The 25,004-nt window shown below is 49.8% G+C and overlaps 2 protein-coding genes and 1 long non-coding RNA gene across 4 annotated transcripts in view; 1 reads left to right on the forward strand and 2 right to left on the reverse strand.

Moving 5' to 3' along the window:
* Nucleotides 1-1,599, forward strand: part of ARHGAP26 (Rho GTPase activating protein 26) — a 98,954-nt gene extending 97,355 nt beyond the window's left edge. Inside the window, exon 23 of the mRNA XM_042826679.1 lies at nucleotides 481-1,599. Coding sequence (XP_042682613.1) covers nucleotides 481-569 — 89 coding nt within the window. The 3' untranslated portion in view covers nucleotides 570-1,599. The remainder of the gene's footprint in view (nucleotides 1-480) is intronic.
* A 5,404-nt stretch (nucleotides 1,600-7,003) lies between these two features.
* On the reverse strand, nucleotides 7,004-9,576 carry LOC122164570. Its single transcript, XR_006170251.1, has 2 exons — nucleotides 8,689-9,576; nucleotides 7,004-8,176 (listed from the first exon to the last, which is right to left on the reverse strand). It is a non-coding gene; the product is annotated as an uncharacterized LOC122164570 (long non-coding RNA).
* Nucleotides 9,577-10,778: 1,202 nt separating this feature from the next.
* The window catches only part of NR3C1 (nuclear receptor subfamily 3 group C member 1), a 51,379-nt gene continuing 37,153 nt past the window's right edge, over nucleotides 10,779-25,004 (reverse strand). For both annotated transcript variants that reach the window (XM_042826226.1, XM_042826227.1), the window contains exons 5-9: nucleotides 21,265-21,543; nucleotides 18,552-18,696; nucleotides 13,774-13,904; nucleotides 11,619-11,776; nucleotides 10,779-11,025 (exon numbers count right to left, since the gene is read on the reverse strand). In XM_042826226.1, coding sequence (XP_042682160.1) covers nucleotides 10,873-11,025; nucleotides 11,619-11,776; nucleotides 13,774-13,904; nucleotides 18,552-18,696; nucleotides 21,265-21,543 — 866 coding nt within the window. In that variant the 3' untranslated portion in view covers nucleotides 10,779-10,872. The remainder of the gene's footprint in view (nucleotides 11,026-11,618; nucleotides 11,777-13,773; nucleotides 13,905-18,551; nucleotides 18,697-21,264; nucleotides 21,544-25,004) is intronic.

Here is a 25,004-nt window from a genome sequence, read left to right on the forward strand (position 1 = left end):
GCTGCATGCTGGCTGGGGGAAGTGGGTTGGAAAGAGCACCCTAGAAATGTCTTATGGTGAAGGGGTTCTGTAAACCCAATGTCAGTAAATGTAGGGTAGAGGTGTTTATTTGTAATCACCCTCAACAGCATCTCCAGCAGCGACGGGCTCTGCTGAACTGATGCAGACTGGGCCTTTCCAAAGCACAGAGATGTTTGGACTTACAGCAGTTCCATCTTTCCTGGTTTGTGTCAGTTGCGATCTGTCAATAGAAAATTGCTGTTCTGCACTGAGTGAGGCTGTAGCAGGACGGGGTGGAGGAACCTGAGTGCTCTGTGGAGCAGTGAGCTGGATGTGGACATGGAATCACCTCTGCAGTTTTGGGGTGTCTCAGGCCATGGGAATGGGCCATGCTCAGCTGAGCTTCTGCAGGGTTTGGCCCAGGGCTGGAGGACGCGGTGAGCCCCACGGTAACGCACTTCTCTTGCTTCTCTCCTCAAGTGCACCCATCGCAGGAGCCCGGCTGGCTGGAAGGGACGCTCAACGGGAAGACTGGGCTCATCCCTGAGAACTACGTGGAGTTCCTATAGCTGGGCACGTGAGCGGGACTGCTGAGCATCACCTGGTATCCATGCACCGCTTGGCCCTGCGTGCGCTGGGGGCGAAGGGCTCCCCATGGCCAACAGTGTTGCAGCGCTGCGTCCCCAGCCCGGAGCCCCCACCGCCACGAGGACAGCAGCGAAGCAGCGGCCTGCAGCTCTGGGGGAATGTCTGCAGACTGCTCTGAACCAGCACCGCTGTCCCCATTGCTGCAGTGCTTGTGAGCTGCAAGGAGCATCATCGGCCGCAGGCCCGGAGCCGACCTACGCTCTGCCCAGCGCAGGAGAAGCCTCAGCAGCCAGAAGCCCTCGGCCGGCCCGCAGCCCCCTGCTCTGCAGCAGTGCAGCGGCACCGAGCCCCCCTGCACCCTGCCTGGCTGGCAAGGGCGGGCGGCCATCCCAGACCAACCCCTTTGACTGTTTCCTTTTGTTTTTAGGTCTAAGTTTACACAAGGTAAACATCTGCAATGCGTGCAGCCGGCGTTTCCTTCCTGCAGGGCGATCCGACAAATCGCGCTCCCTTTGGCTGCTCCGTGTCTCCGCTGCCCGCTGCAGGGCACAGCCCCCTCCTGTGCTGCTCCCACCGCTGCTGTCCCTCATCTGCTGTGCCAACCTGCACGGTGCTGCCTGTGTGAGGTAAAGGACGTGTGCCCATGGGATGCTCCTGGCTGGGGGAGCTGGCCTGCAGCCTCCGGACAGCAAACTGCAGCTCTGTGCCCACCTCGGGAAGGACGCGGGTCCCTGCCGCACCTCTCACCCTTGGGTGCATTTCCAGGAGGAGGGTGGGAGGGGGGCCCTGCAGAGCTGGACCTGCGGGGAGCTGGAGATGGTTCTACTTTGTGATAGAGAATGGTGAAGGAAAAGCCAGCCCGTGGGCAGAGACCCGCGCGCGTGGTGGGATGGGGTCTTTTTGTCCTTTTGTAATAATTTTAAAGCCTCTGAGTGACTGGATTGCTGTATGTACGTGTCACTTTTTATTTTTGAAAGAATTAATGTATAAATAGAGAATCTTAAAATATAATGAGGGGAAGATCTATATTATTTGATATTTTTAGAGGAGCTGTAAGGAGAGGAGTGAAGGACATTTGAAACCGGTGATGGAAAAAGACGTTGCAAACACACCGACATCCTCAGACAGCCCTGGGCCTTGGCCTCTCTGTTTGCTTCCCTGTGTCACTGAGAAATAGGGGAAGCTGAAATTTCAGACCTCTTTAAAGTTCATTCACAGTAATTAAACTTCGTGGACTTTTGTCTTCAGAAAAAAAAGACAAGGAAAAGTCAGGCTATTTTTTTAAGTACTTTCCAGGGCTGTGGTGGTGCTGCCTTCCCTGCCAGACCCGAGGGCAGTGGCTCTGCTTCTCTTGACACTGCTTCTCCCTTCCCCATTCTCATTCCATCCTTTCCCCCTTCCCATCCCTGCCCATCCAAGCAGTGGCAGCGGTGCCCCCCCGACCCCAAGTGTGGGGAAGGACAAAGCGAGCACATCTGGGCCCCAGATGGGGTTAAATGGTGTGAGGCTGTGTAACAGAGTAAGGGAACAGTTAGGACGAAGGAAAAAGCCAGGCTGGCTGAAGCCTCTGGGAAGGAGCAAAGCTGCTGATCTAAAAAACACACCCAACAACTGCAGCTCTTAATTTTTAGATGTGTGCATCACTGAGAAAGCCTCTTTTGCTAATTCATGTGATTTTCTGAGGTGTCGGGTAGCCTGCAGGAGCGGCACGCACTGAGGATGCTCCAGGCACTGCCAGGGGCTGCTGCAGTGGGGATGGGGTTGTCACTGGTCCTGTGGGGTTCTGCAGTAGCGATGCAGCTCCTCCTCTGCTCTGGGAGCAGCCGGCTCTGCCCGGGCCGTGCTGCAGCCCTGTGCTCCTTGGGGGAGGGCTGGCTGGTGTGGGTATTTCGAGCTGCTGTTACTCAGGGAGAGCAACAATTTCAGACCCTGGCCATGAATTTTTCAGATTCCCATCTGTCTCAGCAGTCAGACAAAACATCCTCCTGGTAATTGTCTTGTCTCTAGATGACTTCTGCTGAGCTCGGGGGCCTGAATTGCAGCCCAGACCATTACAGCTAATTACAGCTGCATGCGGCGGCAGCTCCTGGTGCTCTGCTCGCTGCTGTGGCACACATGGGGAGCTGGGGGCTGCGTCCTCAGTGCCAGCTGCAGGCAGCTCTGCTGGTCCCACGGTGTGCTGGGAGGCTGTGTGGTGCTGCAAGGCTGCGTGCTGCTGTCTGCAGGGCTGCGTGGGGCTGCGTGGAGCAGCTGTGCTGAGCAGCCGTGGCCGTGCTGCAGGACATCGTAGCACCACAGGGCTGTAACTCACACTGCTGTGTGTCTGCCTGCCATGAAGGGTGAGAGAAACGCCTCTGCTGTGGGAAAGGGCTGAGCTCTAATGCTGACGGCGAAGTTCTGTTATATTTATTTCAGGGGCTGCCTGCCACTTTGTTCAGTGAACTGTAGCACTGGAATTTTCCTTAGAAGAATGATGGCTCTGATTTTAGTTTCACTTCTGCCGACAGCCTGGAAGAGGCTGTAAGTGAGGATGGGATGGAGATGCTCGTTAGGGGCTCCTGCTGCAGCCAGCTGATGGCTCTGCTGACACAGAGGAGTTCCTCTGATGTATCTGGGAGCTTTCACAGCATAAACCCAAGCAGCTCAAGGAGCATCTGTGCAAGTCCCGGCCCTCCCTGGGCTTTCCCTTTGTCTCACTGGGGTGGTGGTCATCTCTCAGCATGAGTGTTGTCACTGCCCTTTGTTCTGCTCCACCCGTGGCACAGCATGGCTCCTGGCAGCAGTGGGACAGAATGGGAACCCTGTGGGGCTGCAGTGGGTTCGGTGCCTCTGGGCAGTTCTGGCCCCACAGTGCAGGTTTCCCCACCACACTCATGGGCTGTAGGCTCAGCCTAAGGCCCCGCAGCTCACAGCAGAAGAGGCAGAGCACCAGGAGCCCAGCAGGAAGGCACAGCACTGCAGAAAGAGGCTGCAGGAGCTGCAGGAGCTGAGGGCTCACGGACACGGGGCAGTAACACACAGTGCTTCGTGCAATCTGCATTTCATTGTTGGATGACCAAAGGCAGAGCGTGCTCCATGCAAAGCCCATTGGGAGCAGCACGTTAGACAGCCCCTGTACAGAGCTGGAAAACCAGCACTGTCCTTTGCCACAGGACAGTGCAGGGGGTCTCTGTGTCCCACATCCCAGAGGTGACAGCCATGGCCTTCTGCCTCTGAGCTCCAAACTGCCTGGCTCTGGGAGCTCACCCCAGCCCAGCTCCTTGTCTGGGCTGCTCCAAAGGAATGATTGAAATAGCACAAATCTTGTGATTCTGATGCTCTGCGGAGCAGCTCACGGTAAATGACAGCAGGCCTGGAATAGCACTCAGTAATAAAATCCACAGACCAGAAATATCCCCTGACGGGGCTGCCTGGAATGGGTTGTGCATGCGGTGTGTCTGCGAATGTGCCCGGGCTGCAGGACACAGAAACACACAGAGAGCAGAGCTGGGCTCCTGCTCAGGACTGGGAACCCGATTTCCCTGGCTGCACGGGAGCTGCTTTCCACTGTGGGATGGCGTCGGATGGCAGTGCTGCATTTCCAGCCCATGCTGCCTCCCTCCCCCATCATCACAGGGCAGCCCAGAGGCACCTCCTGCATGGGACGGGATTTGCTTTTCCTACCATTCATTCTTCTTTCCCAGCAGCACTTCATCCTTGGGCCCGCATCGGAGCAGTGGACGGCAGCAGAGCAAGGAAAGCAACAGCAGCCCTCAGAACAGCTCTGTGTGCCCTCTGGGATGGTGACGGTTCCCCAGTTCCCCTCTCTCAGGGCGCTTCCACAGCTGCAATACCAGTGCTGGAGGAGGGGGCAGGGGGGTCTGATGGCAGAGCTGAGCACACCTGGTGTTGTAACCCCTGAGCTGGGTTGGTTTAAGGCAAATTAACAGAGGAGCGTCACCTGTGCTGAAGGGACAGCTTCTGCTTAGAAAATGAACGGTATTTTAATTATTCTAATGAACCAGAAACCTCAAAGCAATTATACTTGGTACATTTGGGCTAATTTGATTTTTTAAGTTAGAAGTATATAGGTTTTGTTTTGTTGTTTTTTTTTTTTCCCCTAAAAAACAGGTGTTTCAGCTCTCTTGTGTGTGTGGAGCTGGGACCCCCAGACATGCCACAGAGCAGTGGTAATACAGCACAGCTGCTGGCAGCTCACCAGGCAGCACCTGCTATCTCCCATTATGAATGCTCCCTCTGCTAATGAAGGCAGTTCTGCTCCTAAACCTCAGACAAAGATGCCCAGAAAATAGCACCTGGGCTCTAAAACTCGGTGACGCACTCAGGAAGGGGGAAGAGCTGTGGGTACCAGGGAGGGCCCAGCCCTTCACGGTGCTCTGAGCACACGTTGCTCATGGAGGGCCCTGCAGTCTGTCCACAGAGCGCACTTTTCCCCCTGCCACAGCTGCACAAAAAGCGAGCGGTGGCCACAGGATGGGAAAAGCAGTGTTTGTAGAGCAGCATGAATTAGGCCATGGAAAGGATAAGCGGCAAAACCATTGTACTTCTGGCAAGGGACACAAACTACTGGCATATTGTTTTGGCAGATAGTGCTCCTTAATGGCTTATTGGACCAATGTGATCCTTGCAGAGCTCCCGATCCCCTCGGCACACCCTGCTCCTCCCGGTTCACCTCCGCTGTGATTTGGAGGGATGGGCTGTGCAGGTGTGCGGCCACAGGAGCGCTGCGTGGGGCTTAGGAGCACACATGTGCTCCTCTGCTAATGTATGAGATACAAACACGTCCCTGAGCAGCAGCACATCCAGCGGCGGCATGGATAAGTGCAAATACACCTCGTGCCGCTGCAGAGCTCAGCCCCGTGGTGCCCCAGGGATCGGGGTCTGTCTCTGGGCCATGGCAGCTCAGCCTCCCCTCCTCCGCCTCGCCGGGCACAACGGGCACTTCTGCAGAGCCAAGCCCCTCCCGCAGGAAGCATCGCCCCATCCCGTCACATTAGCGATGCAATTAGCGGCCGCGTTAAATGCCGCGTCAGCAGTTTCTCCTCGCCCTATTCATGCGGTTTAATCTTGAACCAACAGAGCCTATAATTAGAAGGGTTCCACTTACTTGTTATTTTTTAAACTTAAAGCTCCCTGCGGTGACCTCAGGGAATATCCTTAATTACAATGTGGATCTGTGCCACAGCCGGCGGCGCAGCGGAAGGAGAATGGACCTCCGCAGGTCCTGCTGACTGCAGGTTCCTTCCTGTACCCGGAGGTCTGAGCATCTCCATGCCTTGTGCTGGGGTTCCCACTCGGCTGTGCTCTGGACATCCCCACTCACTCCTGGGTTCGCTCTGAGATGTGTTCTGGAGGAGCCGCTGCCCAGTGGTGGCGATGCCCCGGGGGCTGAGGGCTGGGACACCCGAATGTCAGCACTATAAAAACAGCATTTAATGGCATCTTGTCCAAACCGCTCTCAAATTCTGTCGTTTTATGGGGATAGCGTGTACAAAACAAAGCAAGGCCATCGCTGATCTCAGGCTCACGCTGGGTTCCATCTGGGTTTCCTGGAAGATGGAGATGGATGCCCAATGAGTGTGGCACCGCGCCCGGCCCCACGCTGCTGGGAGCCATCCTGACACCTCTGGGTGAGGAGCTGAGCAGCGCAGTGCGACACAGGGGACACTCGGGGACCTCTGGTGGCACTCAGGGACCTCTGGTGACTGCTGCACACTGCCAGGCAGCGCAGTGCAGGCCGTGCTGCAGTGCTGTGGGCAGGAGGCAGTTGTTTCACCTAGGATCCAGTGTGTCCCTTAAAGGGTCTTTTCACCACCGTCACACAAATTAATGCCGTTGCCGTCAATCCCGCTCTCGTGTTGCCTCCAACCCTCGGCCTACAGACGTGAAGCATGGGAAGAACCAAAGCCAAATTTATGTAACTCTTTGTTCTGATGGCAAACAATCCCCATCGACCGTGCCCTGCTGGGAAGCTGGCATTTTATGCTGCAATTAAAGCCGATTTTATTACACGGCTGTCCTTACACTGCTATTCAATGGGGCAAAGGAGGGGCCGTGCTGAGAGCAGCACACCCGCAGCTCCGCCGAGCGACGGCGGGACGGAGTGCTGCACTGACAGCTGCAGCAGCGGTGACACAGCCCCATCCCACAGCCCCGGGGGCACAGACCGCTTCGACTGGGGCTCCCAACCCGAAAATGGGAGTTAGAACCTCAGTGGCAAGGACTGGAAAATGCAAGCCATGATTTCCAACTAAAACGCTCCTCCGAACGCAATTAGCAGAAATTCTCTCACTTGGGAACTGCAGCAGCAATCAGCTTTCCTATAAATACTGTGTGCGTGTGAGGAGCGCAGTGACAACGTGAGGGAACCCACCCAGGAACACGGCGACAATTCCACAGAGGCATTTTGGAGCCATTTAATGAAAAAAGCAGAATTTTATTGTATGGTTTCTGTCCATTACTCGGCATTGCTGTAAATGGCTCACATTTACTGCAACTTCTGTACAGATGTGTGGCTTTGTATTACCAGAACAGCAAATTTAAATGAAAAAATAAATGCTCAACAATTCCACACAAGCTTTTACAGTCCAACATTTCACTGAGTCGGTGAAAACTACAGACTTGTTACTACAGAATTATTCAGCATGAATAAAAAACTACAACTTTCATTTTTAAACAGGAGTCACTGGTTTAATTTTATTTTTTTATGCTGTTTAAAATTACTGTGATAAAAATAATGATTTTTTTTTGTAATAATGCCATACACCGGTACGATATAGGATTTGTCCCCGTTATATATCTTTCTTTGAATATACAAAATAGAGTACTGACACACGGCCGACGCAGCTGTCCCGCGCTTGGTGGAGGCGGGGTGTTTCGCGCTCAGCCTCCCCAGCACCCACGCCTCCCATCCTCGGGAGCGGCTCCGCTCCTTCCCCCAGCGTTTGGTTCCTATGTGACACCGAAAGCAGCCGCAGGGTCTGCGCGGTGCCGGGCCGCGGCACGCCGACGGCGCTCCCCCAGAGCCGCGGCCCCAGCCCTCGCCCAGCGCTACGGAGCGGGAGCGGGCTGACCCTCACCCAGGCACTTCCTCCTATTCCTGACCTGTCGTAGCAAAAAGGGCAAGGGCGTTTTGAAGCCCAACACGGCACCGGCCCCCGGCGCATCCCCGCTGCCCTCCTTAAGGCCGCTCCTGTCGCCCCGTGCAGCCCCGAGCGCGACGCCCCGCGCGGACGCACGCACCGTGATAAGGCACTGAAGGGACACAAGTCGCCATTCTCCCTGCTTTACCCAGAGTGCAGATACTGCCCAGTGCTACAGGACTATGACACACACCACGCGTACTCCTCACTGCTCACCAAACACGACGCGTTTGTAACCGTGACGCTTCAAACTCAACAGCGCGTGCAGCGTGGATGCCACCTCCGAACACCACAGCTGCCTTCTTTCCTTACGCTCGCGAACCGAAAGGAACCTGCAGGCACACGGAGCAGAGGGGCGGCAGCCTCTCCTCTCCTTTCCTCTCCTCAGTTACCGCCTCTCTCGCGACGACAACGATTTGTTCACATTCACTGTAGTTAATTCTCTGCTGGGGGGAGGAGGGGGAAATAAACCAGAGAAAGAAGAAAAAAGAAAAAAAGCAAAGGCCAAAAAAACCAGACCAAAGAGAGCAGAAGCACATCTGCACACGTCAACTCTGCAGAAGGGCTGCACGCACCGCCTGCACACGGAGCTGCAACGGTGGATCTCCAGCAGAGCTCTGCCAGAGCGCAGCGCCGCAGCGTGCATCCCCAGGGCTGAGGGGCCCAGAGCCGCCCCCAAGCGCTGAAGGGCACCTAAAACTGCCATAAAATGTACGTGTTTTGTACAGATCATTCAAAGAGAGGAGAAGAACTTTTGCTTTTTATTAAAGACGATATTTTACTCCAAAGTACTGAATATAGCATCTTTTTCTTTCATAGGTATAACATTCAAAAAGGTTTAAGAAAGGATGAAAAATCGAGTTTCCTATCTCGCTCGGAAACGAGCTTCTGCTGAACGGCAGAAAGGAACTGGTGTGTTGTGAACAACCTACGCTCTGTATTTACATATTGCTGGTACCTGATGCATATTATTGCCCAATGTTTCCAGCTGCTCTCGCTGCGGCGCGCGGCTGTCTACGAAGGGAGCCCATCCGCTCAGGCGGAGGCGCGGAGGGGAGCGTTCCGCCCAAGGTCCGACTTGCGCTCTGACACAGTGATTGGAGAAATGCAAATTCAACCTTAGAAACAGCCACTGAACACAGGTTTGCTTTTTGTTTCTTTCTGACAGAGTACTTCTTTGGATGCTGAATGTCAGTGCCTTCAGCACTACCTCCAGACAAAGCACGGCTGGCACGGGTTACCATTCAGCACATCCGTGACCCCTACAAAAAATATAATTACATGTATCATGATAAAGCAATCTGTCATCTAAAAATCATCCTTATTATACACTATACAAGCTATTTTACAGTCATTAATAAATTGCTTTTAAAGCTGCAGTAGCCCTTCCCTTCTTTTCTCAGATCAGCGAATATACCGATTATACATACTGGAAACTATAACTAAATACAAAAATATATTAGGTTTTGTATCTTCCCAGATGATTTTTCTCGTCGCTATTACACAAATAATCGGGCCACTTTCAGTACAAATCAAATTTTAGAGTGGCTTGGTAAATATTTCAATTTCGAGACACAGAAAATCGTTAAGGTGCAGGTAGAAAAGGCTACTACAGCTTCTAAACGTCTCAAAATACAGCTACCCATGGCAACGAGGAGAGATTCACGAGACCTATGGCAGATTTATGGCACGCTAGTCACTCGATAGGAAGGGACGCAGCCGTACACAGACAAGGGCGGACGTACACCTGCGGGACCACGAAGCCGGCAGCGGAGCTCTCCTGCTCCCGAGGAGAAGGGCGAAGCAGAGGCGAGAGGCGGCGGCGCCGCGCGGGTTGCGGCCGCTGCGTGCGAGGTGCGGGCGGCGCCAGCGGAGCCAACATCTCCGACGTCGCCCCGGGGCCGCGCGCCCGGAGCCCAGCGGCACAGAAGAGCGGAGCCGAAGCGCCGGGCGCAGAGGGGGGCAGCCTCTGCTCTGCCCCACGGCCGCCCTCCCGCGGGTCCTGCGCGGCGCTGGGTTCGGGGCGCGGAAGGCGCGAGGTCCTCCGCGCAGAAGTAAACTTTTCTGAAGCTATGCATATTTTCCTGAAGGTTTCCTGATGGGCGGTCAGGACTGATCTTCTTGGCATCAACGCAGCCCGTGACTCTCGTAGTTATGGCTGTTGCATTATATGCAAAAATCAGGCTTTTTGTTTTTATAATATATAAAATAACCTGCTCGTTTACATCCAGTTAGGACTGTGTTAATTCTCTATGAATCTGCATATCCAACGCTTTTGTACATTATACCAAAAGTATTTGTTTCATTCACATCTACTGAAATTAGATTTGAGAGTGTTCTCCCACCCACCCAGGCCCTTAAAAAATGCCAAATTTTACGGTCGCCTCGACAGTTGAAAGCTATCAGGTTAGAAAACCCAACCCATTTCCACACGAATATACTCAAGGATGAACATCTAGAGGTCATTTAGGAAAGCTACGAGCTGCCCCGCCTTAAAAAACCAGCTGTACAATAGGCATCTTGAAGTATTACAAAAAAATTATGTAAGAAAAAATGAACAAGCCTCGTTCACGGTATATAAAGTGAAAGGAAATTGCTAAAACCAGACAGTAATAGCTATAAAAGGCACAACTTCCCTTTTCTGATATACACTTGTAAACTTTCTTCAGGTTACATGCATAAACCAAAATGCTACCTTAACTTTAAAAAAAAAAAAAAAAAAAAAAAAACAAAAACGCATTACAAAAAAATAAAATTGTTTCCAGCCAACTGCAGAAATTAATTAGCAGAATGTTCGTAACACAGCCTCAGATCTTGTCACCGGTGGTTTTGATGCATCCATTGGTGTCGCACAGGGGGAGAAGTACAATTCCTGGCAAGCAAAATGTATTCTTCTTTCCTTTCTCCCCAGTTAAGTATTAAATGTGAGGAATCCGCTGCTTCTATCGCCTAAATCTTGGCCCTCTGTAAACCACATGTAGTGCATAATTACAAAAGAAACACCGCTGCAAGGACAAAATGAACAAGTCTGGTAGGTTCTGTCTTTACAAAAAAAAAAAAAAAGAAAAAGAAAAAGAAAAGAAAAAAAGAAAAAAGCTATCATTTGACGTTTTCTTAAGGCAACCCTTTTGTATTAAGGCAGTCACTTCTGATGAAATAAGAGCTTCTTTATATTTCCATTTGAGTATTTTGGTATCTGGTTGCTGATGATTTCTGCCAACATTTCTGGGAACTCAATACTCATGGATTTATCCAAAAACGTCTGGAAGCAAAAGCTCAGAAGATTTTCAACCACCTACGGGGGACAAAGCAGAGAGAAACTTTCACACCACTGCTCACAGCAGCGCCGCTTCCCCAGCCGTCCCTGCTGAGCCCTGCTCTGCCAGCGGCCGCCCTCAGCTCAGCCTCACCGCCGCTCCCATCCGCGCCATCCTCACGCAGATCTAGGAGGAGATGGTGCCAGCTCTTCACAGACACCGAAGGCACGCTGCATCAGCTCTAATCTTAGCGTACAAATCACAGAAACACGGATAATCTAAATAAAATCTTTCCAGGTAAACTAACAGGGAAAGGAAAACTGAGGTCTTGCAATCTCCCTCGCCCTGTCCAGCTGAGCCACAGCCTGGCAGCTCCGCGCATTCGGGGTCACAGTTCCTCAGTTCCAAAGCAATACCATTTTTAAAAACCGGAGACTGAAATACACATTAATTAAAAATCTAACTGCCACAGAGTCCATTGGAAAGGTGCTCTGAGAGCAGAAAGCTCATCTCTTCCACCTGGTCCTTCATAGACATCGCATACCACCTCCCAGCCCACAGCACTTGGCCCCGAAGCGAAGCTGAGGGCAGAGCAGTGCACAGCCACATCCCGGAGCCCTTCAGGACTTACATCATGCATAGAGTCCAACAGCTTCGTCAGCTGATAGAACCGCTGCCAGTTCTGGCTCGAGTTCCCTTCTCTTTTCACGATGGCCTTTCCCAGCTCTTTTATGTATGTCATGCGAATTTCTTCGAACAAAGTCTGGCTCTTCAGGCCTTCCTTAGGAACTGGAACGCGACACACATCTAGGTTATACATCTATGAACTGCGCTATTAGTTGGGCAATCTTACATGAGTTATGCAAAAACAACTAGAAGGACACAATTTTCAATTACGAAAAGAAACGAGAGCTCAGAGAGAAGGAAGAGGAGAGGAAGCTGAGACAGACAACTGGTTCAACATACAGCACAGGGCTGCTGGCCAAGAGAAGATCACACACAACTACAGGCAACCCAGGAACAAGGAGGGATGAGGATGGAGGGGGGCCGGCACCCCGCGCAGCTGGTAGGAAGGCCCTTCCCAAGGCCGAGTGTGGTGCAGCAGGCAGATGGACACACGTGGCCCTACCCATGAGGTGCAGCCTTTTGTCCCTGCACTGAAGCAAATGACAAGAACTACAGGGGGACGGAGCACAGACAGAGCAGACAGAAAGGAAAAGAGGTCAGGGTGAAAGGAGGCCCCCACAACACAGCCCCTTCGGGGACCTGCGGTGCCACAGCCTGCCTGGCCCATGCAGGAGATGGCATCGTGATGCTGCCTTCAGCCGTGCCCATCGTGTGTAAGGAGAAGGTCTGTGTGTGACAGCCATGTGCAATGGGTGCTCTGGCCCCCGGGGCTCCGCTTCCCCCCTCTTCTTCCTCTTCTCTTAGAAAAGACCCCGGGAACGCAGTAACCAGGAATTATAATTGTGAAGCCACAGATGAACAAAACGATGCACATTTCAGCCCTTCAGCTCTCAGAAGTGCCACAGCGTACCACTTGCACAGCAGGCGGGCTCCAAGAGCAATGTGAGAGCGTATTGTCTTTCAGGGAGGGACAACAAAGAAGGATTCTGCGGGCCAGCGCCTGTCACACATCGCTCGTGAATGGGCTCAATTCTACTGCGGCGGCCTCCTTCCCACTCCTGACATGGAAATTCCCATCAGGAAATTTCCAGATCCTGTAGGAAAGTTGGCCTCCCTTCCGCCCAAAACACGTCAGGAATTTTCAGGAGAGGTTTTAGATTCAAATCTCCCATTTGAGCAAAGTTTGCAGCCTTTACAAACCGCAGCAGTGTGGAGCTGTGGCAGTGATGATTTCTTTTCAGGAGCACCTCTGCACATGGGACAGCTGGCCTGGGGACCCCTGAAGGGCTGAGAACAGGGCTGGCATCGCTCACAGCCCCCACTGCTCACACCTCCCCTTGTGCACATGCACATCCCTGCTGCATCTCCCCAGCTATTCTCAGTCTGCACTGCACTGAGCCAGGGTTAAAATTGAAGCTTGTCAGGGAGTTACAACAACAGTGTGTGAAGAGAGAAAAAAAATCATTAGGTAGAAAGGAATAATAATACAGAGTAGAAATTACACTGTAAAATCATTTACACAATGCTTCATGTTAGCATTGTTGTATGTAGTCCAGAAAAGGACTGTTTTGGTGCTATCCTTTGACATTCCATGCAATACAGAAAACAGAACATGATTAAGATGTGAGTTGTTCCAATTACAGTTCATCTCGTTGAAAGACACATAAAGCCACTGTGCAGCATATTATATACATCTACCTTATCATATCTATCATAAATCCACTACGTATTTTCTAGATGCAAATGCAGAAAGCAGCAGTTGCATTTGGCAATAACTTTTAGGAGAGTTCAGTCACTTTTTTTGGGAGGAAATAATTTCACTGGATCAGACCTTGCTCTCTGATTTTTTTTTTCAAATATTTTTGGGGCTTAAATCAGAGCTTCGGCCACTTCTTTGGGTGCTAACTGCTCAGCCAGTCTGTGGCTTAGGGCTCTGCTGGAGCTGCAAAGGTCTGCATGCAGTCTGCACTGCCATGGCACAAACATCCCATACCTGCTGAGCAGAACTTCTCAGTCACCCCCTGTGGTCAGGCAGCAAACTGAGCACTGCGAGAGCTATTTGTGATCAGACACCTCACACCGTGCCACGCTGCACACACTTCATGGCACTGACAAGGTAAGCTCGCATTGCTCACACAGGTGTTTAAATGTTTACCTACTTGTAGAGAGGAGAAGCAATGTTTTCATGCAGAGATACTCTTCATATGAGACTTGAAGCCGTGACAGCTCGCGGGCAACCATCAGCATATGTTTGCATTGTTCATACATACAGGGTAGATTCATTCTCTGCCTGAGAAGTAAAGACAACAATTAGTTAAATGGCGTCTTCAAGTTCCAAATCTAAGTTTCTCCATCCTTCCCTCAGGACCAGTGGGGTGGCAGATGTCAGCACTTGGCTTACAGCAAAAGAGCCTTCAGTTTTCTCCAGGGAACTCCCTTAGGGTGAGTGCCTCAGTCACCACATGGAAGCAGAGGCCCCAAACTGCAGCATCAGGAGAATAACATTGAAACTCAGTGTTACCTCTTCCGAAACATTTTCTATTCAATATTAGAATCTCAACAAAGAAATGAAATTGAATCCCAGTATAAGAGAAGGATTTGGTTATGAAATGGCTCCATTTCCTCTGGAGCTGCTAGCATCTTTCAGTTCTCCTTTTTCTGCCCTCCAAGAGCCAATGCCTGCAACAGAAACGTAACTGCGCTGCTGGGAAGCAGCATAGGAAACCCTCAGCCAACACAAAGCACACACACCTTCCTTGAGGTGCAACATCCTAAGAGTAAGAGAAAAATCCTAAGAATAAGAGCAAGAAATACAAGCTATTTAGATCTGCTAAAAACCACGTAAGGCACAAGTCCAGAAACCCCACCTTTTCCAAATGCAAACACGACCCGTTCCTTCTGAGGCACGGCAGGGCTGCTCACTGCAGCACCGGGCAGCCGGGGCTCCTGGAGCTGCACAGCCCTGCATCCAGCGGCGGCGCCGTGCTGGCAGCTGAAGCCACGCGCTCACCTCGCACGCTTTGGGTCCGTGCAGGGCGCTGTGCTGCAGGCAGCTGCTCAGAGCACCTGACACGGGGCTGCCGGTGTGCGCCGTCCGGCTGCTTGGAAGAACTTCTGCTGAGCCCTCTGGGTTGTGTCAAAGGGCATCGAACAGCATTGCAATTGGGTAATTCAAACACATTCCACAACAGGGCTCAGCAGTTTTCCTCGTGTAGAAGTATGACCGTTTCTGGGCAGAAGGTTAAAAGAAATGTTATGAAATGGGTCGGCCTGTCATTTGTTTCCATCTGCTGTAGATGCAGACATCACCCCGAGTCTGGGAATCCATTCTATCTCCATGCAGATTTTTGTTACTACCAAAGCTGTGGCAATGGTGGTCCGCAAAAACTGAAAGTGCAGCATGGCCCCTCTGCTCTGAGCTGAGCCAACAGAGAGCTGCACTCTGCTGGGGGCAGTGAGGAGGAGGGCTGGGAAGAGGGCCCAGCTCTGCCCCTCACCGCCCTGTGGGAATGCAACCAGCTCAGCTGCCAGCAAGGGAGGAGGAGCAGAACCCGACCGACTGCAGGGCCTTCAAGCAAAGCCCCAATGGGGACCGGCCCTGGGCAGCCAGGGGAAGGGAAGGTCTGAGTGCTGCTGGTACCCCAAGCCCAGGAAGAGCTGATGGGAGCAGAGCAGGCAGCTGGCCAGGCAGAGTGCAATGGGCCACACAGTGCAACAGTGCAACGTTTGTGCAACTCCTGGCCTTCACAGAAGCTGAGATTTAAGCAGCTGACTAATGGCTGTTTATCATCTCTGAAGCAATTCTGCGTTAGTGACTGTGTATCTAGCCTGATTCAAAACATATCTCTGTTCTGTAATATCTCATCTTCTTTTGCTTTGGTAAACAGAAAGCAGAGTGCAAGTTGGGCATCAGGCTCAAAAGTAGCACAAATGGCAGCCCGTGCAAGTTGCACTTAATGTACACACACACACACACACACATGTCGATAAAAGCACCGCTGAGTCATTCGGCTCTGCCAAGTCCATAGAACCAGTAAACAAAAAGCTGCCTTCCGAAAATCAGACAATACGGATTGCACAGAACTGGTTACAAAAGAATGTCCAAAAAAATTCTGGGAATAAGAGCACTGATAAAACACTGTTTGTAAAACTATAATTAACAGTTCCTTGCTTTCTGACCCAGCAGCACCAGTGCAGAGCTGTGGTAGTCAGCTCTGTACAGACAAAGGAGACGAGCTCAAACCTAAGAACAGCAAAAGCTAGGTTGCTGTGCATGCAAACACAGCCCGAATCCTAAGACTCAACTTTCAAAACCTTCATTCTAAAGCCAGGTCGCAATCGAAAGCCATCTGTGCATGCAGTGAGCACAACTGAGCATCCCTCCCTGTAACTCCATGAGCACTGTGACACAAACAGAGGCTGTGAGCAGACTGAGGGCGGTCAGAACTGTGCTGTGGTGACACAGTACCACCGAACCAGCAGCACTCACATCTCTCCAACAACCAGGCGATGGTCTAAAGCCTAAGCATCGAGCTGCCAAGCTTTTCTACAACCTATAGAAAAACTTTTTACATATATGTATGCTGTACATGTACATAACACAGGAAGCAGGCTAAATATACGATAAATCACTGTAACATAATAAATGCTATCTTAATTCAGACCCTGAGGTTGGGGAGCAGCAAAGGAGAGGCTGGGTGAAAAATACAAAGCAACGCATCTCAGGAAAATCACCAAATGAACTCCAGAGTGCCTTTTTGGGAATGTCATGTGCCACAACGCTATCTGTAGAATCCAGCATCAAGCAGAGCACGAGCAGACCTGGTCTGTGTGCCATTCTCTTGATGCTCACAACATCTCTGCTGTGGCCCATAGCACTGTGCTCTGCACACGTCTGGCAGCTCACACCGTCTTCATGCACCATTCAGGAGCTGCCAGAGCTAACTCAAAGGTGGCTGTGTTTTATTGCTGAATAGTACATAAAAAGTTACGACCAGAGTTTTATAGAGAACCTGAAGCACACCAGAGGAGGAGTCAGGAGGAACTGCAGTTCTCTTAGTCAACAAATGTTATTGAAAACAAATGTCATCTTAATGAACAGTCCACATACCGGAACTGCTAACCAGAATACTTTGGAGAATTAATACTGAGTAGAGGAGGATTACCCTTGCTTTTTTAGAGTACAGGCACATGCTTCACTGCCAAGCTCTGTGGTTTTGACCCATTGATAGAACTGCAGGAGATACCTGAATGTAGCAGTTGAGATGCTATCGTGTTTATTGGTGACGTCAGTTACTTCAATTAACTCCACCCTGGGGAAACTTCTTTATTTCACAGACATATTCTAATAATTTAAACAGAAGTACACAGATGGGGCACACATCTGCACCCCCCCCTCCCCCCCCCAAAAAAAAAAGAAATAATTCCTATGAAGAAATTATTAAAGCTTATGAAGGCCTCGATATATATTTAGAGGGAAGAATATTCAGACAAATAAGTGGCAACAAAAGAAGTATTATGAAATGTAAATGGCCAGTCCCATAGGAAATGTAACCACCACTGGTTTTTAAGCAGAGAACAGACTGGGGAGAACAGGAACTGAAGTGCAATAGGAACAAAAATACTGAACACTATCTCAAAATGTGCCCAAGGGGCAGCACTGCCTGCAGAGTGGAACCGGGACACGATCAGAACTCATCACTCACGTTGCTTTTCAGACCCTTGTCAGTGCAATCCCGGTGCTGGGTAGGCTCTGTGGACGGCCCTGCACAGTCCTGCATGGACTGTTGCACTTGATGAAGGAAAAGAATGGCAAACCCTCAGCGATCACATCCTGCTGACTGGAACCCGCAGGTGGCTGAGCCACACCTCGCATGGCTCAGCCCAGCAACCTCCAACATTGACACCCATAACATATTTTCAGCAACTCATTCAAAGCACAGACAACACATCTCAGCACACAGCAGCACTGCTAGCATCACCACCCTGCAGGAGGCGGCGGCGGTGCTCTGGAGCTCTGCTAACCCTGCCCCACAGGGCAATCGCTGAGCAGCCTCCAAGGAGAGCAGCACAGCAAGGAAGCCGAGCACGGCCAGCAGCACATTGCATCCCAGCAGGAGAGCTGACAGGCAGCCTGGGCTCCCCAGCCCGAGAGGCACAGCAGGACCGACCTGCAGCCACACCGGCAGAGCAGCACCTGGCAAGTACTGCCCTGTGCTCACATCTGCAGCAGCCACTTCTGACCCCCACAGCTCGAGCCAAGCTCGCCGCCCATCTCCTTCTCTGCCAGAGTTCCCTCCTTCAGTCCTCCACAGCACAGGTGACCACACAGCACCACTTTGAAAAACACAGGGAAGATGATGCTCAGGATAAGAAAGAAGCCCAGATACTGAAGCAAATTCATTTTTCTCTTGAAAACTGGTAACAAAGTTCAACAACTACAAAGACACAACATAAGTTTTTCCATTTGCGACCTTTTAAGCCACATTTTACCCGTGCTCAGATACAAACATTTAACCAACCAAGAATTAGCTAAACAGATAAGATTACTCTTACACACCACACACAGCACGCTGTGCAGTTTGCTACGCTTCTCCCTCCCTCCCACAATTACTTCTAACTTCAGCTTCTTCGGCTCTGGTGAGATGAATGACTGCAATGAATGGAGCAGGAAGGGTGGCAGCAGGGGACATTTCGTACGAGCACCTCCCACAAAACTTCATGGAAATGCACTCAGTACTGACAACATTTCTCTTTCAGTAAAGCTGGGTGAAAACTAAGCGATCTGCTGGAAGGAAAACAATGCTGCAAACAACAAAGGGACCTGGGATCCTTGCACCTTTGCTGCCCAGCTACTCGCCTCTCCCGTGCAGAATGGATGGGCTGCAGCAGTCTGCATCCCCCTGGTAAAACTGGACAAGGATGCAGTCTTACTTACTCGTTAATAATCAGATCTGGTGCAAAGCAAAGGAGATTTCCATTTGATTGTTTGTATGATCTCCATCCTAAAGCAAAAGCCATTAGGAACATCCAGGAGTACTGCAGAAGGGTCATTTGGTCATCCAGGTGTAAGTTTCTGAAACCTTAACAACACAAAAATAAAAGCAGTGAGGTGTGGCTGCACTGGTAGCAAAAGAAACCTCAAAAACAAACCCAGAACACAAAGAACTCTGAAACAGATTGTGCTTCCCATCAGTACAACCTCTGTACCACCAATGCAGGTTACTGCTTTTTAAAGTGAATTTCGTAATGATTTCTGTAATTGCAATGACAGTACCTGCAACAAGATTGCTTGCTGCTAGTTGTCTCAGTCAAGCATTTCTGTATTTCAGACTGCATTCTTGGCAGCAGAAAAAAAATATAGAACAAAAATGAAGGTGGTTTTTTTTTTTTTTTGTTTTTTTTTTTTTTTAATGTGAAAGTCTTGTTGGAAATAGAAGTACTTTAAAAGGGTGCAAACACCATTTTCCAACTACCAAGGTTACGTTCAAATATTTGCACATGCAAAAATCAACCGTAGCACTCAGATTACAGCTTCTGGGCAGGAGAACTGAGCTGAACCAGGAGAGGTCCGAGCAGAGCGCTCAGCACGGCGTGGGGTGACTGCCCTGACGTGGAGAAACAGGCCAGGGCCTGGCAGAAAGTGATGGGGAGACACATGGGAGGCCACAGGGCTAACAGAAAGTAATGCTTCAACCTCATCCGATAGATGACACTGACATCTACACGTACAAAGCTCTCAGCACCCCACCTACAGAAACACACAGCCACCAACAGTGCTGGCCTTCTGCAACTGCTGCGAGCTGCTTTCTGGATGGAGATTTCCCTGCAGGTGTACAAGAAAGGTTCAGATGTTGTACTGAGGGAGGGAATTTAGTGGGAAAAGCTTGGTGGATGGTTGGACTGGGTGACCTCGGGGGTCATTTCCAACCTTGGTGGCTCCGTAATTCTATGACAGTGCCAGATGGATCTGCTGATGGGTATGACAGGGAGCAGAAGGTCATACTTAAAAAAAAATACATCAGAATATGTGCGTGTGATTATGTGGAGAAGGTAATCAGTCAAACATAGATCACAAGACAAAAATATCTAATATTCACTACCATTCATCTGGCAACCTTCTGTAATTAACAGTGTTTTTCCTAATGTTTGCAGGCAGTCCACAAGATGATAAATGATCTAACTTCAAATTTTGATCTTATTCAAGAATCATATACAGAACTTACAAAATATGCATTGCATTAGAAACAGTTAATGACGGCAGTTAATCTTGTAAGAATATGGAGAATGAATAGAGCCAATTAAGATAATGAGGAAATGTGTAAAATCTGAAAATTGGTCCCTTAAACAGGCTTAAGATGCAGGCAGCTTTTCATTTGCAATGCTAGTTTCCAGCGGATCATGCCTACATCTAACAAGAAAACATTGTGTCACCATGAATCATTATTAAAGTCTGAATTCAAGTTGATTTTATTTAATTTCATTAGGCATTTGGCATCTAAAGAGCTCATTACAGCACTGCTTCCTGAAGACGTTTAAATGGATAGCAGTCAGTAGATTATTAAATAGCAAAACTCGGTAGGTCTGAACAGCTTCAAAGCAGCCTTCTGGCTTTGGAGACTGCAGTGACAACTATTAACCACTATTCACTGCTGCTAAAACAGAAGCAAATTATTTCAAGCTTGTTTCTAACTTACTGGGTCAAATCTCAAAAGTTTTGCTCAAAAACTCCTCAGGAAAAGGCTGCCTTGACAACCTCAGCTCAAGGATTCTGCACTGCCAGGCTGTGGGCTGGGGAACACTTAGCAGAAGTACATACAAATTAAATATGCCCACAAAGAACCGTCTTGGTAATTTTAAACAAGTGTAAAAATAGGATAATAATAATAGCCCCTATTAATAAAATTATTAGGCAGAAGCTCGCTATGTTCACAGAGGGCATGTGATAACCTGAAGGATTCATCTCTTTAGGGGAACCGTCCAGAGGAGATTGCAAACACAGAACCCAGTGGTGTCAGTTTTATTTCAGAATGCCAGCAGCCTGCAGGCTGTCCCACAGTGATGCAACACACTGTGGAAGTGCTGTTGCCAATTTGGTTTTGGAAGCAGGTAATGGCAGAGACCAGAAGAGAAGGGGAGAAAAACACCTGTCTTTGTTCTGTCAGATAGAAACAGATCTTCAGCTCTCCTGTGGCCCCAACCCCTCCCAGAGACACCATGGGATGCTACCCATTATGGCCACGGATGTGATTTTGCATTTGTCTTCTGTAAGGCAACTGCTAAGTGTTTTCAGGCAGGAGCCAAACAGCAAGAACATTTCCAAATTCCCCATGTAATCACAAAGCTACAAGGCTTGAGAGAAAATGAACATCTTGAGTTCCTGTCCGGAACTGGAACGCTCAAAGGCCTATTCCCAGTCAACAAGAAACTACAGACATGGTGACAGGTCAGAGAACAGAACCACCTGAATGCAGACCCAGATAAGCCAGCACCACAGCACCAGCCTATAAAAGGGAAGGCTCCACTGCAAAAGTCCGAGCTCTGGTGTAGCTCAAGTACGGCCAGTCCTTCCCTCTGAGGGCTCTGTAGAACATCACACGTGAAGACAGACGTTCAAGCCACCCCGACTGCGCTCTGTAATTAACACACACCTGGTATTGCCTTCGCCCACTTGACCGCAGCAACCACTTGCCGTCCTCCCAGCATGTTGAGGGTTGACAGGATGCGCCAGCTGGAGTCGGGCAGCGTGCTGTCGTAGCCGGAGTACAGCACCTCGGGCTCGATCACCTCCAGCAGCGACACCAGCGTGGGTGTGAGCTGCGGCAGCGACGCGGGAACCACGCTCTTATTTCCAGCAGCTTCGGCGGCGTCCCTGGTGCCCGTGGCGGTGGCCTGCTGGATGCCTTTTATCTTCTTCTTCGTCTTGCGGGCTAGGAAAGATCGAATAACTGCTGTTAGGTGGCGGGCAGTGACCACGTGCCGTTACATCCACAGCACAGGGAATGCTGCCTTCTTTCTCCTTCATTTGTAGATCGGACGATTAAAACTTCTCAAGGACTTTTCTTTTTCATAAGCTGCAAATAATTCCACTTCAATACTTACCAAACTTCCTGTGAAAACCTGTTTATTTCACATTTTTATCGAAGGCACATTAATGTCTATGTCGCCAAATTCTCTGTAATGTCTGCAAGGAGGACACAGACGAGGCCTGGCCCCAACCTTTACACGCACAGAGCAGTACGGCTCCATGTGACAGAACAGCACCTGCTTGGAAAAGACTTGCAGGAGTGGGCATGCCGTCATTTCCTCCATATATTAAGTACAGAAGCCACACGGAGGGAAGGAAAGAAATATACTTCATGGGTTAGAAGTGAGTCGGTCTCTCGAGCCAGGGAAAACATTTTTTGAAACGCTGGGCAGGAGGAGATTTTTCTCTTGCCAGCTTCTTTGCATGTAAATCACTGCGGTATAATTAAACCATTGCGTTCATAAGCCAAATAAATAAAACGTCACACAGAGATGTTAACCATAAACTAGAAGCTGAAGCAACAGTTGTCAATAAAGGGATCTCCTGCCTGGCCTCTCCTGGAGGCTGAACTCAATGCACCATTTGGCTGAGACCAGAATGAAACCTAATTCTTTCTCTTTCTATCAATTAATTGATGGATTTTTCTTCTGCAACTTCAGAGATAAGCCAATAGCATAGAAAAACATTGCATAAAGTGCTTTCATGTTTGTTAAGTTTCTGCTGATCCAGTCACTGTCTCTACTGGCCAGAAGTCCACTGACTGTAGCTTAACAGAATGCAATGTCCCCTTCCCAGCCCCACTTCTCCCACTGGCTGTGAGAAAGTCTTCAGAATCTCTGTAAGGATAAGAAATTCCCTGTGGACTTCGCATAAATTGAATTTTTGCAAAAGCTTAAATACTGCCCACATCTGCTGAGACTTCCGTGGCAGAACAGCAATAACGAGCTCTTTGGAGCAAAGGGCTTCTTTCTGTTGCTATTATCATTACTTTTATGCATTACACATACACACACACTTGCCATCATCCTTGTTCTCAAAAGCAAATGAACTGCTTTTTTAAATGAACATAAATTTACATGCACATGCCCACAGGTGAATGCAGACACCTAGGGCGGAACACTTACAGACCAGAAAGTCTGGTAAAATTGCAATCAAAGAAATATCTGATAAGATAAAGTATTGTGCAAGAATTTTATTAAGCTGCACTACTAAACCTGACGTAGATATATTGTTGTAACTCACAAAAAAGGAAGGTTTACACTTTCAAATACAAAAACACCACAAATTAAAAACCAGCTCCTTAAGGCAAAATGCAAAAGATAAACCCTACAGATAAAGCTGGCACAGAAATAAGCCCCAGCATCCAAAAAGCTCTGCTGGAAGAGAACAGAGCAGCCGCAGTGCAGGGCGGTGTGGCTGTGCCTGCTCTGTGCTGCCCACCAGCAGTGCCCACTGTGGACACTGCAGTCCAGCAGCCCGGCATTAAAGGATTCCCAAGCTGCCCACAGCTGGGTTGAAAGTCCCAACGCAGCTGAAAAGATGAGGATTGTCGTGGGATGTTACAGAGGCCGTGAATGAGGTCCGTCCCACCTCACAGAAGGGCCTCTCCTTCGGGACAGCCGGACACAACTGCAAGGTCCCAGCTGCACGACGGGGACGACCCCGTCTCATGGAGGGACCCCTGCACCAGGGCAGGGTAACACAGCAACCACACAGCGCCGCGGGCAGAGGAGGGCTCTGCCACGGAGGGCATGCGCAGCCGAGCTGTGTGATGCCGGCCGGCCAGACTGCCATGTGCCAAACCCCACAGCAGCTCAACAGCCCCTTAACAAACGCTGAGGAGGAGCACACAGGCACAAACCCAGCCAGAACGGAAGAAAAGCTCTGGAAGCAAAAGTTCAGTGGTAAAGAGAATGTGAGGATCGAGACCTTCGTGGAAACGCCATCTCACTGCAATACATGGAACGCTCTCACTGCTGCACAGAAGATGAAACACCATCATAAGTGGGAGAGGCTGCACACCTCACTTCTACAGGATCTAGAAAGGCAACATCCACTGCACTTGCAGAGCAAGGCAATTAATATTATGAGAAATAAGAAGAGATCCTACAAAAAACTTGAAATGGTTTCAAAATGAAGACAACAGAAAATAACATAAGTTGCCCAGAGTTTAACTATAAAATGCAGTATGAAAAGCCAAAAAAGGTTTTGTGATGACTTACTACAGGCACAAAACCTAGTGACAAATCGTTTCTTCAAATGCATCAGAAAGAAAAAGGGTGCCAAGCAATGGCTAGGGTCAATTAGTGACAGAAGGAAACAAGAATTCAATGAAATAAAGCCTGTAAAAAAGAATTACATTATTCTGTAGAATAATTTCTACAGTTTCTGGTGCCTGAAGTTTGACAGCTGCGCATTTTCCCAATGCCCCCAGCTCAAAAAAATCACATAGCACAAAAACATTCCAGAAAAGGGAGCTAAGAAGTGTCAAATGTATGACTGATAAGGCAAACGAGAGAATGATTCAGCAGCACGGCTTTGGTGTACAAGAAACCATCTTGCCTCCACACTGTCATGCACTTCATACTGTGCTCCAGACTTCTACTGTTTCTTTTGTACCGGCAATTCACCATCAGAATTCACCATTCAGACCCACCTGATAACCTGCTGTTTTCACAGAGTTTTCTTTTTCTCCTTCTCACACTACCTTGGGATCTAACAATTTCAGCTTTGCTCAGTTTCCAGGCATCTCTTCCCTCAGCCATGAAAGCAATTTTCTCTCTTTTTTTTCCTTTTTGCCTTCCCAACCTATGTAACAATACCATCTTGCAGAAATTCGCTCCTCTCCAGCAGTCTTTGTGCCAAACCTCAGGGAAGGAAACCTCCCTTTGGCTGTGCCATGACTTTGCTGGCTCCCAGCCTTCCCAGTCGGCCACCCAGCCTCATAGCTCCGACACTGCTGGGAGCCCATTGAGTGCTCTGCTGCCCTGCACATAGCTGCATGCCCTGCACAGACACCACCGACAGCCTGCAGACTGTGGCTGTCAGGCTACATGCACGCTCCTCCTGCATACAGACCCCACTGATACATAGACAAACCACAGAGTCCCCTCCTGAGGATGGAATTTATGTGCAAGTGTGGCGTGGGGGAAAGCATTTCTGCCTGCTGGGTCCTCTCCTTTTGCTCAGAAGGATGGGCAGCAGCCACCAGCATGGCAGGAACACAGGGTGTTCATGGTGGAGAGGGGCAGAAGAACAGCAGGAAAGGACGTGCTATCGAGGGCCCCACCTCTAACACAATCCACCACTTACATTTCACTGAAGGATATTTTCACTGAAATGAAGAAAATGTTCATATTAATA

Source organism: Centrocercus urophasianus, unplaced genomic scaffold (genome assembly GCF_019232065.1).
Source record: "Centrocercus urophasianus isolate 14NV4802_14NV808 unplaced genomic scaffold, USGS_Curo_1.0 seq_26, whole genome shotgun sequence".
Taxonomy (NCBI): Eukaryota; Metazoa; Chordata; class Aves; order Galliformes; family Phasianidae; genus Centrocercus; species Centrocercus urophasianus.